Source organism: Ictalurus punctatus, chromosome 23, assembly GCF_001660625.3.
Source record: "Ictalurus punctatus breed USDA103 chromosome 23, Coco_2.0, whole genome shotgun sequence".
In the NCBI taxonomy this organism is placed as follows: Eukaryota; Metazoa; Chordata; class Actinopteri; order Siluriformes; family Ictaluridae; genus Ictalurus; species Ictalurus punctatus.
The window spans coordinates 9,527,297-9,548,167 of NC_030438.2; the positions used below are offsets into that span (position 1 = coordinate 9,527,297).

Consider the following 20,871-nt stretch of genomic DNA (forward strand, 5'->3'; position numbering starts at 1 on the left):
ACCCCATGATTCTGTTTCTGTGATTTTCCTTCTCAGAGAATGACATGTATGATGCGGGTTAGGGTCTGGGTCAGGGTTAGTGTCAGGGTCTGGGTCAGGGTTAGGGTTAGGGTCAGGGTTAGTGTTAGGGTCAGGGTTAGGGTCAGGGTCTGGGTCAGGGTTAGGGTCAGCGTTAGTGTCAGGGTCTGGGTCAGGGTTAGTGTCAGGGTCTGGGTCAGGGTTAGGGTTAGGGTCAGGGTCAGGGTTAGTATCAAGGTCTGGGTCAGGGTCAGGGTTAGTGTCAGGGTCTGGGTTAGCGTTAGGGTTAGGGTCAGGGTTAGGGTCTGGGTCAGGGTCAGGGTTATGTTTAGGGTTAGGGACCTTAATGTTTATTTACCTGGTAGGGACCTGCTCGTCCTGCACTGTAGGGTAGAGGCATGTTAAATATTGCGTTATACAGTGTTGCTTACTTCCTTATCACGTTTGCACCATGACCATTAATTTGTTTTGAAAATACAGTACACGCAGTTAGCGCTAGAATTATTGGCACCCTTCAAGAGAATATGCAAGAATTTCTGTATAAAATTAACATTACACACAATTCAAACATATCACTCAAACAACTGGGGACTTACTTTTCTTTCTTTTTTTGGGTAAAATTAAGAACGTCACCCCAAGGAATATGTAAACAAACAAACAAACAAACAAACAAACAAACAAACACAAACCAATTGTAATTGTAACCAACTGTAATTAATTAACTTAAAGTGTGGATGGCAATATTTTTAAACCAACTTTTATTTTGTAGGGATAAAAACACACCACTTAAGAACAATTTTATGTTCAGAAATGTATTGTGTTAAAATAAAAATACACAACATACCCACAAGTCAATCGTTTCATATATAAATTTTTGCTCATTTCATGAAGGGTGCCAATAATTCTGATGATTATAAGAATAAACATACACCAAGTTCAAGCAAATAATAACAAAACAGCACGGAACAGTTTATCAGAATAAAACAGTAAAGCAGAAGAAACTCAACACTTTCACACACATCGGTGACAAATCCTCATTAACCGGCTCCTCAAAGTCGCTACTGCTCCTGCCTCTGGAGTTTCCTCTGGAGGACGCCCTGTGTTCATTGCACTGCTACTGGTAGTTCTGGTACTGGTTCTGGTATTGGTCCTGGTGCTGGTCCTGGTGTTGGTCCTGGTGCTGGTCCTGGTGGTAGCCCTTCTCCTCGGCCGCCCAGCCTTGATACCGTCCTCCTTCTCCGTCCTCCTTCACATGAAGGTCATCACCCACAGTGAAGCTCTCATCCACTCCAGCATCATACCTCTGATATGAACTGGCCTGGGCCTCCTCCTCCCGCATGCTCAGCTCCAGAGAACTGTTCCACATCCCGTAGCCAAAATAAATCATCAGACCTACAAAAACAGTGAGAAATTAAAAACTCCAGATTTCAGATCTCAGGAAATCTCAATTAAAAATAACATGATAACAAGATCTTAACTGATTTGAACTCACAGTGAACACGATAATATTATTAATATTCCAGATATTATGTTCTTGTTCATATCAATATGATCCTTCATGTAAGAAAGAATAATTTCACAGAAACACTTCTCTATCAGAGACAGTTCATCTTCAAATTATTTTCTTCTCGGTCACGCTCTCCTTTAATCTCATATTTACACTCACACAAGTGCGTATCTTGTTATTACATGAATCCTGAGTACCCGATGAGACCCTGCAGTGTTTGTGTAGAGAAAGAATTTAATCTTGTTCCCCTTCACTGAGAAAAGTAACGAAGATCATGTGTACTCCGAACTCAACTGTGATAGAATCGCTCACAGTTTCAGTTGAGTTTTAAGATGATTCCTCGTCACACTGTACGAGATCCTCATAAATGACGGTTCTGAAATCTGGAACAGACATATATAACTGAAAACGGTTAAATATTTGGTTAAGTTGCTGTACCTATAGAGCACCACACAACAAAGCGGACCCAGGTAATGCTGGACAGCTTAAGCATCAGGTAGATGTTCACCAGGATGGCGGCTGTGGGCACGAAGGGGACGCAAGGAGCCATGTAAGGTAACCTTTTGGGACTCTCAGGCTGCCGTAGAATAACAACAACTAAAAAGGTCATGAAGACGATGATGGTGATGACGAACGGGACGAGAACCCAGCGAGCGCCTGCTGAGGCTCGGTCGAGGCCGTATATGACAACGGCCCAGAGCAGAAATGTAAGGACGAAGAAGACGAGGACACAGTAGGTGACAGTGCGTCCTGTAGCAGGTGTGGGCTGAGAGCCCGGTTCGGGAAGTCCGAGTCGCATCCGAAGGGTGTAGTAATTAGCACCGAGTGCTCTCTTCAGCATGGACGTCACAGCGCTGTCCGAATTCTCAAACTCGGGCCCTTTCTCACCCATGCTGTACCCCGAGGACTCTGACTGGTAGCCACCAGAGTCTGATTTGGTAATCAGCATCTCATCGTCGCCTTGTGACGGAAGGTTCTTGGCCCCGCATGCGTTGCCGTACTCGTCTCCATCGCTGGTGGGGGAGTACAGGTCACACTCACGCTCGCATTCCGCCAGCACGCCCTCTTTAGTCTTCTGAAACTCCTCTGGGAGCACGTCGACGAATCCGTCTCCTTCAGGCTGATAGCGGAGCAGCAGCACACACACAGACACGAGTGTGTACGCCAGCAAAGTGCCGATGGACATCATCTCGATCAGATCCCTCAGACTGACCAGCAGAGCCAGGAACCCAGCCAGGAACCCAGATACGGCACTCGCCACCACCGGGGTCTCTGTGTATGGACTTACATGGGACAGGAACCTGGTGTGCGCACACACACACACACACACACACATACAAAGAAGATTTTAAATGAATCTAATTTAATGATGGATGTTTAAGATCCATTTAATTGCTCATAAAATGATTTTTTTTTAATTGTGTCAAACAAAACAAATGGTGATTCACAGATAATAATACGTTATAATCACTTATCCCACGGCGTTGCTGAGTTCTGGATTCTGATTGGTCAGAAGGTGTTGATTAATTTTCTATAACAGCAGCTCTGACAGTAGCGCATCTTTATGTTAATGCTCTCATTTTAATATGTTTCTATAGTAACAGCTCGTTCACAGGGACGTGGACAGCGGACGCTCCACTGAGAATAAAGAGATTAAAATTCCTTGTTTTCTGTAAGGAGATGTTTATGTAAAAATTATGGAAGGAGTCTCCAGTGTCAGGGATAAAGCTGTAATTTAAAGATTTGCGACATCTTCAGGACAGAGGAGTTTACGCTTCTTTGCGGTTTCTCACTAACACGACAAACTGGGGGGGGGGGGGGGGGGGGGGGTTCGTCTTATTAACTTGAAGAGAGAGAATAAAGAGAGAGAATAGGGAGAGAGAATAGAGAGAGGGATGGTGAGGGAACGAGTGTCTATAGCTGCTATAATGTAAGTGACAAAAGGAATTGACTTGTTTCACCAACGTTCCACATCATTAAATATAATTATAAACGGATAAAAAGTGTAAATAAAAAATATTGTAATTGTTGGTAAATTTCTGTGCGAGAGGAAGAAAAAAAACACCAGGGGACGTGCTGTTATAGAGAAATACACCACCCTGGGCATCACACCACCCTGACCTGTTTTATTCCTCACATATAATTAAAGTTTTTAAAGCAAATTAAAGCAATTTGATCAGAAACTGACGCACTCACCTGAAGAGCAGCCCGTCCCCTGCCATGGCGTAGATGACTCGGGGCATGGGGAAAAGCGAACCCAGTAAACTGACCGTAAGTCCTGCGATAGCTCCGACTGCCACGATGTATTTCCCTGCCATGAAGCCGTGAACAGCGAACATCTCCATCAGAGGAGCGTCTCCATCAATCAGATTATACGGCACCATTAGGGTGAGGATCACGCTCACCTACAACACACACACACACACACAGCTATCAGTTACTGATATTGATGACAATTTTCAATTGTGGTAAAAAAAAAAAAAACCACTGTATTTGAAGCGAACCTACATAAGACCTTTATAACAGGTTCATAAGCATTGTGCAAACTCCAGGAGAGATTAAAAGACTTATGAGGTGATATTAAATAAAAGAGAGAAAAAACAGAAATAGAAGGTGCTTTATAACACCAACCTGCAGTTCAGGAGCAAAAATAACACCTTGAAACAGATCAGATTAAAAATGACAGTCGACTAATTAGTTAGTTAGTTCCGTCCGCGCAGCGGGGCGCATCGGGCAACAAGCATTCGCCAGCGGGCTAATAATGATCATTAAAGACCAAGTGATCAATTTTATAAATACTTTTACCTTTATCTCATGGCTTATGACAAACAGCTTACACACAGTAAATCATTCAGTATTGCTTTATAAAATATTTATGCAAGGCTTATGAATGTGTTATGAAGGCCCAGTGTAGGTACTCTTCTAATAAAGTTAATTCATTTAATTTACACATGGAGTAAGAATAATTTTTACTATAAGCCGATATTCGGTCATTTAATCGTAACTGATCAGTTCACCTCAACTAAAGTGTTTCCGAATGTGAAAGTGGAATGTAAATGTAAATTTAAGACCCAAAGAGAATAACTCACAGCTTATTTAAATGCATGAATACACACAGTAAGTCTTTCGCAGCAGAAATAATTCATGAGATGCTTGGCTTTTTTCATCAGTGTGCTGCAGGAAGTCGAGTACAGATTAATATTTTAAAACGCAGAAGGCTCTTCTCTTCTCAGAGCTGTTCCAAGCTATTTACTAATTTAATATTCATTTAACAATAATACAGCAGATATATCTGTAAATTTCCAGCATTAATTTAAAATTCGTTTTAAAATGCGTTTAAATAAGTGTTTCCAGACACTGTCAATTATTTTCTACTATAAACTTTTACTGCATTTTTCCAGGAAGTACGTTACATAAAGCCATGTTTATAAGGCTACACGACAGCTACATAAGCCTTTCAACCTCTCAAACATCTACATAAACTTTTATGAAGGCTTATTCCAACGGACATCTGTCACAGAGACTCTGATGTCAAGTCCAGATGTGTTATAGCATCTTCTGTGTTGACATTCAAATGTTCTAATGTAGAATTATCCTGCAAGGGGACCTGCTGAGAACACGTCTGCGTGTGCATGTGTGAGATACTAACAGAGACGTATGCTGTTAGACACGTGACAAGTGACGCGGTGATGGCGTAGGGAATGGAGGTGTTCGGACTTTTAGCTTCTTCTCCTGTAGTGGCGATTATATCAAACCCGATGAAGGCGTAGAAACAAGTAGCAGCTCCCTGCATCACCTGTAAAATATAATACATCAGTGTGATCAGCTGATATTTCAGTGGAATTTTCATGGGAAGAATTATTCATAGGATTATACAATTACGTTTGTTGTATTTCATAACAATTAGGTATATTTTTGCTAATCAAGCATCAATTAATCATGGTGAAAAAAATTACTGGGGAAAAATGAAGAAATACACGGGTATGTAAAACTACATATTTGTCTTTTAAATACAGTTATTATTGCATTTTTAGATATTAAGAAGATTTTTAATGGTAATTTTAAGGTCAATACTACTAATTAATTAATTATTGTTAAATTAAGGAAAATATTTTTAAAAAGTTGCACAGACATTCAATATTGTGGTACTAGTGTCTTCATAAAGTGGAGAATAGTATTGTATAGTACAGTGTAAATGGAGAATAGTATTGTATACTACGCCGAAAGTGGAGAATAGTATTGTATAGTACACCGTAAATGGAGAATAGTATTGTATAGTTCACCGTAAGTGGAGAATGTATTGTATAGTACACCGTAAGTGGAGAATGTATTGTATAGTACATCGTAAATGGAGAATAGTATTGTATACTACACCATAACTGGAGAATAGTATTGTATAGTACACCGTAAGTGGAGAATAGTATTGTATACTACACCGTATGTGGAGAATAGTATTGTATAATACACCGTAAGTGGAGAATAGTATTGTATAGTACACCGTAAGTGGAGAATAGTATTGTATAGTACACCGTAAGTGGAGAATAGTATTGTATACTACACCGTATGTGGAGAATAGTATTGTATAATACACCGTAAGTGGAGAATAGTATTGTATACTACACCATAACTGGAGAATAGTATTGTATAGTACACCGTAAATGGAGAATAGTATTGTATACTACACCGTAAGTGGAGAATAGTATTGTACAGTACACCGTAAGTGGAGAATAGTATTGTATAGTACACCGTAAGTGGAGAATGTATTGTATAGTACACCGTAAATGGAGAATAGTATTGTATACTACACCGTAAGTGGAGAATAGTATTGTATAATACACCGTAAGTGGAGAATAGTATTGTATAGTACACCGTAAATGAAGAATAGTATTGTATAGTACACCGTAAATGGAGAATAGTATTGTATACTACACCGTAAATGAAGAATAGTATTGTATAGTACACCGTAAATGGAGAATAGTATTGTATAGTACACCGTAAATGGAGAATAGTATTGTATAGTACACCGTAAATGAAGAATAGTATTGTATAGTACACCGTAAGTGGAGAATGTATTGTATAGTACACCGTAAGTGAAGAATAGTATTGTATAGTACACCATAAATGAAGAATAGTATTGTATAGTACACCGTAAGTGGAGAATGTATTGTATAGTACACCGTGAGTGGAGAATAGTATTGTATAGTACACCGTAAATGGAGAATAGTATTGTATAGTACACCATAAATGAAGAATAGTATTGTATAGTACACCGTAAGTGGAGAATGTATTGTATAATACACCGTAAGTGGAGAATAGTATTGTATAGTACACCGTAAGTGGAGAATAGTATTGTATAGTACACCGTAAGTGGAGAATAGTATTGTATAGTACACCGTAAGTGGAGAATAGTATTGTATAATACACCGTAAGTGGAGAATAGTATTGTATAGTACACCGTAAGTGGAGAATAGTATTGTATAGTACACCGTAAGTGGAGAATAGTATTGTATAGTACACCGTAAGTGGAGAATGTATTGTATAGTACACCGTGAGTGGAGAATAGTATTGTATAGTACACCGTAAGTGGAGAATAGTATTGTATAGTACACCGTAAGTGGAGAATAGTATTGTATAGTACACCGTAAGTGGAGAATAGTATTATATAGTACACCGTAAGTGGAGAATAGTATGAGGGGATAAAAAGAACAAAACAGCAAAATTATGTTTGCAAAAATATTTTCCATTGTTCTCTAATCAACGGATCCAGTAATCATCAAGTTTCAGTATGAATTATGAGAAGTTTTAAATTGAGAATGTTTCAGGCTTTAATTGTTCATTATTGATCACCTCAGCATTGAGATGCTTCATCTTTAATATTGATCTTAAACATTTTTAAAATAAAATAAAATGTTTTCCTCCTCACCCCTGACCAGCCGTAGGGCAGAAACCTGCCGTCCTCCCAGTTCTCTGCAGACAGGAAGAAGAGTCCGGCGATCACCACAAACACCCACACGATCAGATTCACCACGTTCAGAACGTTATTGAAGCTCACAGAGTTTTTCACTCCAAAGGCTATGATCATGGTCACCATAACGGCGATGACCAGGGCGAGCAGGTCGGGATACGATTCCTCTCCTTTACCTGTGCGAAGAGGAGAATCGTTTGATATGGACATGTTCTACTGCATCATCCATAAATTTTTCACCTGATAGAGAGATGAGTTCTGAGCCATCAGCTAGACTTTCTGTATTTGAAGTACTGATGATTAAAAATGACTAATAATTAGAATTAGAAATGATTAAAACATTGAGTAACAACGTAAAGTTACAGCATTTACCTCTGACTGTTATAAAGTGCTGACACTGGAGACAAACAACTTCATCGTACCAGCGATTGTTTTTAGGATTTTCTTTATCATGATTAACGTAGCACAGGAATTACTCTACGATGTTGTTAACATTCAGCAGAACCTGTGAGATGGTGTCGTACCGAGGCCGTTAAGAGTGCCCAGGTGTGTGATCATGTATCGGCTGATGCTGTGGTTGGCCAGAGAGTCGAACATGCTGCTGAGAGCGCTCGCTCCGGCCGCCGTGCCGATCAGGTACTCCAGAATGAGGTTCCACCCGATGAAGAAGGCCACAAACTCCCCCACCGTCACGTAGCTGTAGGTGTACGCCGAGCCGGTGGTCTTCGGCACTCGCACGCCAAACTCAGCATAGCACACGCCTCGATGATAAACAAAATAGCATCTTCTGTATCAGTTTAGACCACACACACTGAGATAAAACATGGGTATGACCTGGCAATAAAGTGACACACTGAAGAAATATCACGTAATATTTCTCATTATGAGCTATACTTCTGGCAGAACCCTTAAAACTTCCTGCAGAACCCTACACCAGAGTGTTTCCTGATCAAAAAGGTTTCTTGTAAACTCCTCCGTCCTGAACACATATGAAACTTAAAGTTAAAGCTTTATCTCTGACTGTTACACAGCGCTGACTCTGGAGACGATGATGTTAAATAAACATCTCCTCACGCATAGCTTGAAATTATTAAATGTCTAGATAAAGGCTGAAAAATCTCATAATTGCGCTATTGTAAACTTATAATGAGAAAGATTAGACGAGGAAGGTGTAGTAGACATTGGAAATAATGGAGATAATGGAGATGTGATTCAGACTCTTTCAGACACACTGTCCATCTCATATAAGTTGAAGCACCATCTTAATCCAACTTTCAACTTCATCTTCCTAAATGCCGCGTCTGATCGACACGTGTCCGATCTCACCTGAAAGGATCGATGCCACAGCGGCGAAGATAAACGACAAGATCACTCCTGGTCCTGCCATTTCCTTAGCAACCAGCCCAGCGACCACATACATGCCCGTCCCCACGCAGCTGCCCACGCCGAGAGACACTAGGTCCACGGTGGTGAGAACCTGTGCCAGTCTGGTGGTTTCATGTAGATCTCCAGAACCCTCCTGCATGGAGTGCAGAGGTTTGGTTCGCAGCACGCGAGATTGAAGGCCGTACCATGACGCCTCCCACTCGATCCGCCGGGGGTTCAGCTTTGCGAAAACGGAGCTCATCATCTTCACACAGAAACACGGCCGAAGCTTTTCCTTGTCACTTTAATCTTCAGTTCCTCGTCTCTTTCACGCTCACGTCTCTCTCAGAGAGGTTCCACCAGCATCCACTTCTGCATCGTGACAAACATAAAGCGAAGATACACTGATGACCAGAAGCTCAGAGATCCTGCATGAAAGAAAGAAAGAGCAGAAAGAAGAATTAACACGATGCTGTATACAATACTCTGGACAGAGTGGAAACAGGTCAGATATAAACAGTGTGTTTCTTGCATCTGAAGGCTGTGTGTAATGAATAAATATGAATAATAAACATAATAAACTAAATATTATTTCACTCTTATTTCTCTAATTATTTTTAAGGAGCATAGAATTTAGTGCATCTTTTAAAAACAAGTTCATGAAATGCATTACAGAGTGAAACAATTAGAACATAATTAAAAAAGACAACAAAACAAAACAATAAATGAAAATATAAAATTATATTAAACATAAAATTATATAAAATTATAAAAATTTGAACATTATAAAAAATAAATATATTAAAAAATATATAAAATGTAATAAAAATGGAACAATAATAACTTTCATAGGTCTAACAGGCCTACTTTACATATTATATATTAAGGGAAATAAAATGGATAAAAAGTCACTATAAAAAGACCAAATATTATATTATGTTATATTATATTATATTATATTGTATTATATTATATGTTTATTAATTTATTTGTCGCTCTTTTGATCACTTTGATAGAAATAATTCCACACTGAAAATCAGCATTGCGCAAAAACAAACCAGAAACAGACCGAATGGAATAAATTTGATTAAAAACTGGAAGTAAAGCACCATTATCAGCTCAGTGGGTCAGGTGACAGGTTGCTATGGCGCTACGTCAAATTTGACTTTTAGATTAGACGACAATTAGACAGCCTTTCTGTGCAACGAGCTTCTGAAACACGAATAACAAGAACAGAGAGCTTTGTGACGTCCAAGGAACAGAGTTATCCTACACAAGGAGAATCCCTGATCCGGTTGCCATAGTGACTAAAATCCCACGTGTCCCTGTTCACATCTGTTTCTGCGATTAGAAGAATTTGGGAATTCTGTTTGATTTCTGTTTGATGATCCACAGTTTCAGTGTTTAACATCACATCACTGATGAAGGACGGAGCATGATCGTTCAGATAAAATAATATTAAACTCCTTTCTGTGTTATAAATACTGTACGCAGTGTTTAACTCCGGCAGTGATGAAGCGCCTGGTTCTGAATTCGCAGTAAATAATGATATGTTTTTGTGTATGAGATCAGAGAACATTACAGGACTCCATTATCACAAAAACACGATGTTGTGATCAGTAACGTTTCTTAACTTCAGATGCTGAGAGTTAAGATTAAAAGTCAGAAAATATATTTTTGTGCTTTTATTTTATTTTTGTTAGAATGTGTAGTTTCTTAAAAACTTTTCTAGGCCTCTAACAATCATAGAAATATAAAGACACTGTAAAAATATTATTCTGTGAGTTGCAATATTGCCATTTAAGATGTATATTTAGAATTGTAAAAGTATAAGAGACAATTAATTAAAATAAAAAAGCCATATATCTTTGCTGTGTCCATATATACACTTTTCAACCATTTTATAAAAATAAGTAAAGACTGAAATACATAATAGAAATCAAAATTTTGTAAAGTATAAACAAATTGTATAACGGTCCTAATGACTATACTTCTACTACTACTACTACTACTACTACTACTACTACTAATAATAATAATAATAATAATAATATAGAAGAAGATTTTTTGTGTAAAATATTATCTAAAAACAAAGTGAAAATGAAACAAAACATTAATTTCTGTCATAATTTGTAGAATATTAAAATGAAAAAGTTTTATAAAAAATAAAGATTTTGTAAAGTTTCTACATTTGAGGAAGTTAGCCACACCCCTGGTAGGATCAGAGCTGCTCGGCCACGCCCTCTTCCCCAAGTTTGTTATATTGTTTGAATGTAGTGGGCGTGGTCAGTTGGGGAAAATGAGTGAGCCTTTATATTGCAGTTGTAATACTGTGTGCTGCAGCAGTGGGTGCTAAACATTACATATCACTCCTTTAACTCAAGATTGTGGTATTTAATTTAAATATCATTCAAGTTCTCCTTCAGCTGGAAGTCTGCATCATCACTTCACCAAGTTCACGTGTGTTTCATCTCTTACACTGATCACAACACTGATCAGAGGGTTATGTCACTGATCAGACACAATCCAATTACAGCGAAAAACAGTGACACGCCCTCTGAAAGAGTGACACGCCCACTGAAACAGAGACATGCCTTCTGAAACAGTGACATGCCCTCTGAAACAGTGGCATGCCCACTGAAACAGAGACATGCCTTCTGAAACAGTGACATGCCCTCTGAAACAGTGGCATGCCCACTGAAACAGAGACACGCCTTCTGAAACAGTGACACGCCCACTGAAACAGTGAAACGCCCACTGAAACAGAGACATGCCCATTGAAATTGAGACGCCCTCTGAAACAGTGACATGCCCTCTGAAACAGTGAAATGCCCACTGAAACAGAGACATGCCCATTGAAATTGACACGCCCTCTGAAACAGTGACACGCCCACTGAAACAGTGACATGCCCTCTGAAACAGTGACATGCCCTCTGAAACAGTGACATGCCCACTGAAACAGTGACATGCCCTCTGAAACAAAGACATGCCCACTGAAGCAGTGACATGCCTACTGAAGCAGTGACATGCCCTCTGAAACAGTGACATGCCCTCTGAAACAAAGACATGCCCACTGAAACAGTGACATGCCCTCTGAAACAAAGACATGCCCACTGAAGCAGTGACATGCCCTCTGAAACAGTGACATGCCTACTGAAACAGAGACACGCCCATTGAAACAGTGACATAACCATCAATATCCTCCTCAGTGTGAGAGAACCCCTCAGAGTCTGAGAACATCTCTGTTACAAAAGAGACTGAGGTTTAGAAGTGAGATCATCAGAGAGACGGAGCGGAAACTGTCTCTCTCTGTCTCTCTCTCTCTCTTATTTTCTTTTTAAAGATGCAGTAATTACTCTGCTCAGTCTCTCGTGTCTGTCTGAATGACCCACTCATTTCTCCTTGTTGTTGTGTCACACTTTCATTAAACCCTGTAGTTTCACAGTGAATGCACATTTTTCCATGTACAAAGAATAACATTTCAAGGAGAAACTGTTATCGGAAAATAATCCCCAGCATCCTGACCTAAAGTAGAGTCACCATTACCACCCTTTTCCTGTAACTGTTTTATTTCCCTTATACCACAGCGTTTACAATTATTTACTTTTTCTGTTTACAGTTATTTTTAATGATGTGGAACGTCGGTGAAAGGAGTCAACTCCTGATGTCACTTACGTTATAGCAGCTATAAACCCCCGATCCCTCACCATCCCTCTCTTTATTCTCTCTCTTTATTCTCTCTCTTTATTCTCTCTTTTTATTCTCTCTCTTTATTCTCTCTCTTTATTCTCTCTCTTTATTCTCTCTTTTTATTCTCTCTCTTTATTCTCTCTCTTTATTCTCTCTCTTTATTCTCTCTTTTTATTCTCTCTCTTTATTCTCTCTCTTTATTCTCTCTCTTCAAGTTAATAAGATAATCACAGTGTGTGGTGTTAGTGAGAAACAGTAAAGAAGTGTAAACTCTGTGAGGAAGATGTGGGAAAACTTAAAGTTACAGCTTTACCTCTGACTGTTACACAGCACTGACACTGGCGACTCCTTCCATACATGTTACATAAACATCTCCTTATATAAAACTTCACCATAACAACGGTTGTGCACAATTTTTCCATGGGTTTATGTGGAGCGTGCGTTGTACACGTCCCTGTGGATGAGCTGTTTCTATAAAAACGGTAATGTATTAGAACGAGTGCGTTAATATAAAGCTGTGATTAGAGACTTCAGCAGTGCTGTGGTTTAAAGTCAAATAAAATAAAAAGAGACTGACCTAAATCAGGAAACTGTACAGAAACATACCCAGGAAAAATCCATCATAAAAACAATATAAATGCTATGATTTAATTGTAAAGATTTATAACATTGCAGTAGATTTGAATTGAAATAGAGATAACGAGGTCTGTGTGTCAGTGCAGATGAGTCATTCAGAGGGACCTTGACTTGACTGATGATGTGCATTTAACTGCATTTCCTCTTTATGTTCAGACAAAACACTGACGTCACGAGCAGAGTCCAGTAACAAGGGGCGTTGGGGGCAGACGAGCCATTCTTCACCGCTCTCTAACCACCACCACACCCTGAACACGACATACAGATCCACTATGTAAACACTGCTCAGTGTGTGTGTGTGTGTGTGTGTGTGTGTGTGTGTGTGTGTGTGTGTGTGTGTGAAGTCTGTTCAGTGTGCCACTAATGAGAGCTGCTATATTTTGAGATTGAAGCCTGACATGCAGCTTTCAGAGCTTGTCAAGTGCAAGGACGGGCAAATATGTACATGAATAAACATGCTGAGAGAGGGAGAGAGAGAGAGAGAGGAAGAGGGTTAGAGAGAGGGAGAGAGGGAGAGATAGTGAGAAGGAGAGAGAGGGAGAGAGAGAGGTACTGTGTAGTTTCATCACTTAACGTGGGCTTTAGTGAGGAAAGATGGCTCACATCAGAGCAGTGTTCATCCTTGACCTCTCTAACGTACTAGGAAATAAGATCACAGGCCTGATGATTATGATGATGATGATGATGGATGATGATGATGATGATGGATGATGATGAAGATGAAGATGATGGTGATGATGATGATGATGATGATGGATGAAGTGTAGTGTTTATCAGTTACTCCATTACACACTAGTTGATTTGGTGTCAGTGTTAAACTAACAGGTTCTCCCTTGCCCAGTTTGGAGAGCTGATAAAGCTGAGATTAGAGATAACCCCAACACTAACGCAGTCGTCAGTTTAAGTGCTTTTTAAGTGTTGTTTTTATTTTAATCATTATTTCTGACATTTCTATTTTATAGAGAGGAAATGAAGGAGTAATTATAAACACCTCAGCGCTGATGTGAGTGTGAAGCTGAAGCTCTGCTAAATATTTACAAACTCATATGAACAGTTAAACACACACACACACACACACACACACACACACACACACACACACACACATCTCACTAAATCTGAACTCAGAAAACCTGACCTGTTTGAGATTTTATCTCTAGCCTAATAATGAACATTTAAAAGAAACAAACGAAACAATAAATCAACACATCTTATAAGTCTTATTCCCTCATAAATAGATAAATACACACATCTCCAACAGACAATAAACAGTACACTATCTTCACACACACTTTTACACTTTTCTCTCCTTCACATTTCAGACACATCACTTCAGTCTCAGCCAATCACAACGCCAGAACAGCGGACGGGTTTCTGTCTGTCTGCGCCATTTATAATACATTTACACAAAAGCTGTATAAAACTCAGTTTTCCAGAAGAAGAGTGTGAGGGTTTATTACACTTACAGCATCAGTCATGTTTATCTGCTGCAGAGAAACTCGGATTTATTTTGTTCCCATAATAAACATTTAGAAGTCCCACCCAGGTCCATCAGGAATCCAGAGGAAACATCAATCAGGCAGCTGGCACCTTCTAGCAAATGCGTTAGTTTAGATATTAGCTGTGTTTGATGGAGAAGATAAGCATCACATGACACTTTCAGAGCTCCTCTCAGCAGTTTTCATGATGTTTTAAAGCGCATGGACGCGTTAACAGATACAGTCGAGCAGTTGTAAAGCATGAGTAATGAATGGACATTATGGATGAGAAACTCACGGTTGCAGCTGAAGAGCGCTCGGTGTCGTGCTCCATGTCCGTGCTGGAGCTCCACAGCGGGACTCGGAGCGCACAGACGCGCTGAATTATTCACCCACTCCTCCATTAGATCACAGCCGAAAATTAATTATTCATCCCCGTGTGCCCCATTCAACTCCTGCTGCTGACGTCATCACGACTCCTGTGCTCCTGCCAGTGGACTGTCTGTCTTTATTGATTCATAAAGCCATACGATACATCGGCAAAAATACCCGGATGTGGCCTCACTAAATATGGGACAGGTTTAATTATAGCGCGCGTGCTGCTGCTTAGTGACGTGCTGATAATCGATAACACGATATTGTGGCGATAAATCGCTAGCAACTTTCAAATGTAAATCATGCAAAGAATTATCCGGTGAACTTGATATGAAAATGTTCCGCTGAGAACCCTGTCTGAGAGGAGGAAACGTATAAAAGTTTTCCAGAACATTAAACAAAAAGTTTCATTTTACAGGGAATTATCCAGCAATACTTAGGAAAAGTGATTTGAAAAATAAAAATAACATTTTATAGTGTTACTGTGGCACTTTACTGAGTTTTTTTGGTTGGTGATGATGTTAGTGTGGTACATAATGTGTTACTCACATGATGATACTGTGATATATATATATATATATATATATATATATATATATATATATATATATATATATATATATATATATATATATATATATATATATATATATAAGGTTTGAAAACACAGTTTAGTTTATTTCCAAACTTCTCTAGCCAAGATTCAAACAAGATATTTGGTCTCATATGTAACCATGGTAACACCTTGTTCATATATTTGGGGGTGTTCATTTGTTCCAGGATTAAAAAAAGCTTATATAAATTTAATTTTATTAAAATTACTGCAACCATCATGCATCAAAATCATGTCGTTAATACAACATACAATAACCAGTGAGTCATCAAACTTTTCTTCATAGTTTAATCAAAATGAAATGTTTAATCAGATTCACTACAATCATGACCACTGAGATAGTTAAGAGTTCTCAGCTTCCCGCCGGTTCTACTCGAACCCTACCTGATAGTGAAACACTCTGAGGAACCGTTAAGGATTTCTCTTTGGAGAAATCCTTAACGGTTTCTCACTTTCTATGTTTTGATTCTGGTGTGAACTACGCAACAGTCTTTGGACTGTTGCGTAGTTCACACCAGAATCAAAACATAGAAAGTAAACCATGTAGGTGCAAAGAAATTCTAATGAACCCATGTTCAAGTCTGTGAGGTGACAGTAATAAAGGCTGAACCCCCTCTCTCAGGACGAGTTACGGTTCTCAGTGCCGTGGTTTATGTTCTTAAGTTAATGTTCTGCCATGGCTGATTACCTTACTGTGTACACCTGTTCTGTGTTTTCACCTTGATTTGTTTGGCTGTATACCCTAGTGTTTCTCCTTCTCATCGCGAAGTCTTGCCAATTGTATTGTGCATTTCTCAGGGTTGTTTATTGTCTGTTGCTTTCTGTTTTTGTTTTTTTTTGTCTAGTACCTGAGCTATTGTTTTTATTATTATTATTATTTTTATTATTATTATGGATTATGCTGTATTGACATTGCACCCGTGTTGATTATTGCTCTGGATTTTTATAATGATTTCTGAATTTGCTCTAATCAAGCCAACGCTGAGTTTATGTATGTACAACCTGCCTCATTGTACAGAACGTTATATAGGTACGCAATTAGAAAAAAAACATTAACATTAAGAACTCATAAGAGCCTGGTTGCGCTACACTTTTTCGGGTTCTTTTGCTTATGCTCATTATCAGCTGAACTTGTGAAAAAATTCAAAATCTGGGATCTAGAACATCAGCTTTTAACTGAGTAAAAGAGCAATCGATTAAAAACTGAGGCAGCATGAGGGTGTGTTTGGTCTGATCAGGGATGTGGCACCTAATTTATTTTTAATTCCCTCTGGAGAACGGCTCTCGAGGCTCGAGTGGGTCTCAGGTTCCACTCGAGATGACCTGTCGCTATGGTGACGGTTTCAGGAGTAAAAACCCGCTGCGCTGCGATAAACAATTCACTTTCACATTCCTTCCTCATAAACATTAATCATGCTGTAAAAGTTCTGAGTTCTGATGTTTCAGGATTGTTTAAGTTGGAGCAGGATTAAGAAATGATCAGATCTCCTGCATTATGAATCAAGACCTGCGATGAGGATGATGATTGATCGTATTGTCTCACTGCCAGTATGAACCACTCTGCTTCTGTTTGTTCTTACAGGGATAAAATGGACACATGAAGCAGGATGGATGGCATAGTGTCTGTATATTGTGTGTGTGTGTGTGTGTGGGGGGGGGGGGGGGCAGCTGCTGCCTGAATGAGGCATCAGGAACAGAAATGTGTACATAGAAACAAACACAATAGCCATTAAAGCCATTAAAACTGCCATTGTACCAGCATATTGTTTGGAGAGAGACGTTTGAAAGCCTATACATGAATGCAGTGTTATAGATATTATCATAAACATAAATATATAGTTATCATAAACACTCACTTCAACAGTTTACAAGAAAAATAAAGCAGAATTAAAAGTCATCTAGCATGGAAAGTTTTTTCATTCAGTTCGGCTTTTCACACTTGGCTGAATGCTCGAGTTTATACACAGGATTGATTCAGAGCTCGTTTGATAACAAAGTTTGCTTCTACATACACTACACAGCCAAAAGTATGTGCACCCTGACCATTATACTCATATGTGTAGTTGAACTTCCTGTTTCAGCTTTATTCCGCATCTGTTTGCTGTTATAATAACCTCCCCCACTCTTCTGAAGGTTTTCCACTAGATTTCAGGGCGTGACTACAAGAGTGTTAGTGAGGTTGAGGTCAGGTACTGATGTTGTCAGCAATATCTAAGCGACCTTTTGGTTTTATATGATCCGCCACGCCTACTTAGGTCAAAAGATGCAGGCTATTTGACGGTACCTCGAATAGTGAAGGCTACAGCAGGGGGAAGAGCTTTCTCTTATAGAGCCCCACAGTTATGGAACAGTCTTCCTATTAGTGTTCGGGACTCAGACACAGTCTCAGTGTTTAAGTCAAGGCTTAAAACGTATTTGTTTACTCAAGTCTACCCTGACTAGATTCTGTTCTACTTTCTCCCTCTCTCCTTTCGCCGAGCCCCACACGAATTTATGGAGATACTAGAGATCCAGATCCTTTCTGCCTCTGGATGGAGCTCAAATCTTCTTTAATTCCAGACTGCTGGGACTACGGCTGCTCCTAACGCCATACAGACTTCATATAAATCCATAACGAACTTTTTCACACTAACTGTTGTTACCCAGATGAGGATGGGTTCCCTTCTGAGTCGGGTTCCTCTCAAGGTTTCTTCCTCTTAAAACATCTTAGGGAGTTTTTCCTTGCCACCGTCGCCACTCGGTGGCTTGCTCAGTTGGGATAAATTCGCACCTTTAATATCTGTATACCATGTTGATATTTCTGTAAAGCTGCTTTGAGACAATGTCTATTGTAAAAAGCGCTATACAAATAAAATTGAATTGAATTGAATTGAGTTGTGATGTTGATGTGAGGACAGTGTGACTATAATGACAACAGAATTGACGTTAAATGTGACGTCGTATAAATCACTACAGAGGACTGAACACAGCGTGAGGGTCAGAGTGAGAGAGCCGGACTGCAGTATTTCAGGATGTTCTGCTCGGTTCCTGTATCTGCTTTGGGTATCTGCCTTGGATGACTCACTGTTGCTATGGTGACACTCTAACTACATCAGCAGTTCACTAAGAGCTTCATAAAAGCACTGTGATGATGATGATGATGATGATGATGATGATGATGATGATGATGATGATGAGTATTGTTATAATAAAGGGTGTTTACATTCCACTCTTCATCTGATACCGTGTGTGTATCAGAAGGTTCTAGATTCCGTGCCTAAGGTCTGTTCAGTGCGGACAGGAGCGGGGTTTGATTAAGTGCATGCTGTAAAAACTGGGCCAAAGTACAAAACATTCTGATCCCTGGCATGCACACACACACACACACACACACACACACACACACTCACACACACACTCACACACACACACACACTGAGCTCTTTTTTAGCAAGAGGTACACAGCCATGTTAAAGGTAAGCCATCAAAGAAACCTTTCTGAGAATCAGACACGTTTTTGTTTGAAGTTTGTTTGATCAAAACTGTGCAGGACAGAAAATAATTCAATTAAATGAGATACAGAACACAAAGATAATGAACAGAACACTTTAATTCAGTGACAGAGGTCAACAAAAATAATTTCATGCAAAGAGAAAGCGAGAAAGTAACACAAGCTTTGATGTCCAGGAATAACGTCTAAAACATTTTGATTACATTTTTTTAAAATTCTGTACCAAAATCAGGAATTATAATCTGCACATTTCAACAGTTAATAACTTATTGTCTTAATCTCAATTATATGATTTAATTGTATTATTTACCCGGGATGACCAGATCCTGAAACATTTATTCACCACAAATATAATCAGAATATTCCAAATGAAAACTGCTTCTTGACATAAAATATCCATCCATCCACCTTACTTACTCCTTTTTCAGGGTTAAGGGGGAACCTGGAGCCAATCCCAGGGAGCATGGGGCACAAGGCAGGGTACACCCTGGACAGGGTGCCACTCCATTGCAGTGCACAATCACATACACACTCACACACCCATTCATACACACCAATCAGCCTACCATGCCTGTCTTTGGACTGGGGGAACCGGAGTACCCGGAGGAAACCCCCGCAGCACAGGGAGAACATGCAAACTCCACACACACATGCCCCGGTGGGAATCAAACCCAGGACCTTGGAGGTGTGAGGCGAACGTGCTAACCATTAAGCCACCACTAAGCCAAAATATATCAAATGAATAAATAAATAAAACTGCTTCTGATCTCTTGTCAGTGATCTCATCATCATCTCTGTGCTTTATGTCTGGATTGAAGTCTAATAGGATTTCAACCTCCCAAAACCAGCAGCAGGTTTCTGGAGCGAGGTCAGATGCATAAAATCCCAGCTGCACCTTTTCCCTGTTATTCCAGCATTTATTTCTGAGAAAAGTCTTTTTATCTGCAGCTGGAATGTAGGTATCATCACACATGGGAATATCTCACATCTCCTCCAACAAAACACTTCCATAAGCTCTGCGTTCCTCCTGAAACTCTTAAAGGAAAAAAAAACTTTCATGGAGATAAATTGGAGACGTTTGTACGAAATGTTCAGGTGTGAAAAAGTATTTGGATAAGAAACAGTGACGGTGATGAGCAGAAAGGAGGAATCTGAATGTTTCTTGGAGGAAGTTCAATAAACACTGAAATACTGAATTAAAATGATAGAGTTTGTACTGCTGAAGATCACGGCTTGAAACGTGGATTTCTGCTGACATCTGCTGGATCCACCAGAACTCCGAGACGCTTCCTGGACACGCAGTGCGAGAAATAATAAACAATCAGAAGATTCATTACATTACATAACACAACGTAATTTTTTTCTCTGAATTTATTCTTGAATAATTATTTAGAATTCAATTTTAATTTTTACACAACTACACGTAGAAAACAAAAGCTTCCTCACGAGTCCTTAACTTCTACAGCTTTCTACAGGAGTTCTGCTTAAATTCATCTCTGAGAGGTTCTACACAAACTGAAGAACCCAAAGGAAACCGAATCGATTGATTTATCTACAGATGACTAAAATGACTCATATGAACAGTGTGTTTTATTCTGAAGGCGTTTTACAAAACAGAATAATAATAAGAGAAATTGTTTTTTTCTTTATATCTAATAGCCTTTTATCACTGTTCATATTAGTTCTAATATTATTTTGATTTTTATATTATTATTATTATTGGTATGTGGTTAA

The 20,871-nt window shown here is 39.2% G+C and overlaps 1 protein-coding gene across 1 annotated transcript; it reads right to left on the bottom strand.

The window, feature by feature from the left end:
* Positions 1-40: 40 nt before the first annotated feature.
* Positions 41-15,182, bottom strand: slc7a14b (solute carrier family 7 member 14b). Its single transcript, XM_017453831.3, has 8 exons — positions 14,958-15,182; positions 8,817-9,283; positions 8,015-8,251; positions 7,449-7,666; positions 5,175-5,321; positions 3,722-3,930; positions 1,964-2,826; positions 41-1,410 (listed from the first exon to the last, which is right to left on the bottom strand). The coding sequence occupies exons 2-8, from the start codon at positions 9,118-9,120 to the stop codon at positions 1,133-1,135; spliced, it is 2,256 nt and encodes a 751-aa protein (XP_017309320.1). The 5' UTR covers positions 9,121-9,283; positions 14,958-15,182; the 3' UTR covers positions 41-1,132.
* Between the last annotated feature and the right edge of the window lie 5,689 nt (positions 15,183-20,871).

Excerpts from the sequence above, each read along its gene's own strand:
- slc7a14b (XM_017453831.3), bottom strand. The coding sequence starts at position 9,120 with ATGATGAGCTCCGTTTTCGCAAAGCTGAACCCCCGGCGGATCGAGTGG. Across the intron at positions 8,252-8,816 it reads TGTGGCATCGATCCTTTCAG|GCGTGTGCTATGCTGAGTTT; the intron begins GTGAGATCGGAC and ends TTTATCATCGAG. Across the intron at positions 3,931-5,174 it reads GTCTAACAGCATACGTCTCT|GTGAGCGTGATCCTCACCCT; the intron begins GTTAGTATCTCA and ends TGTGTGTTGTAG.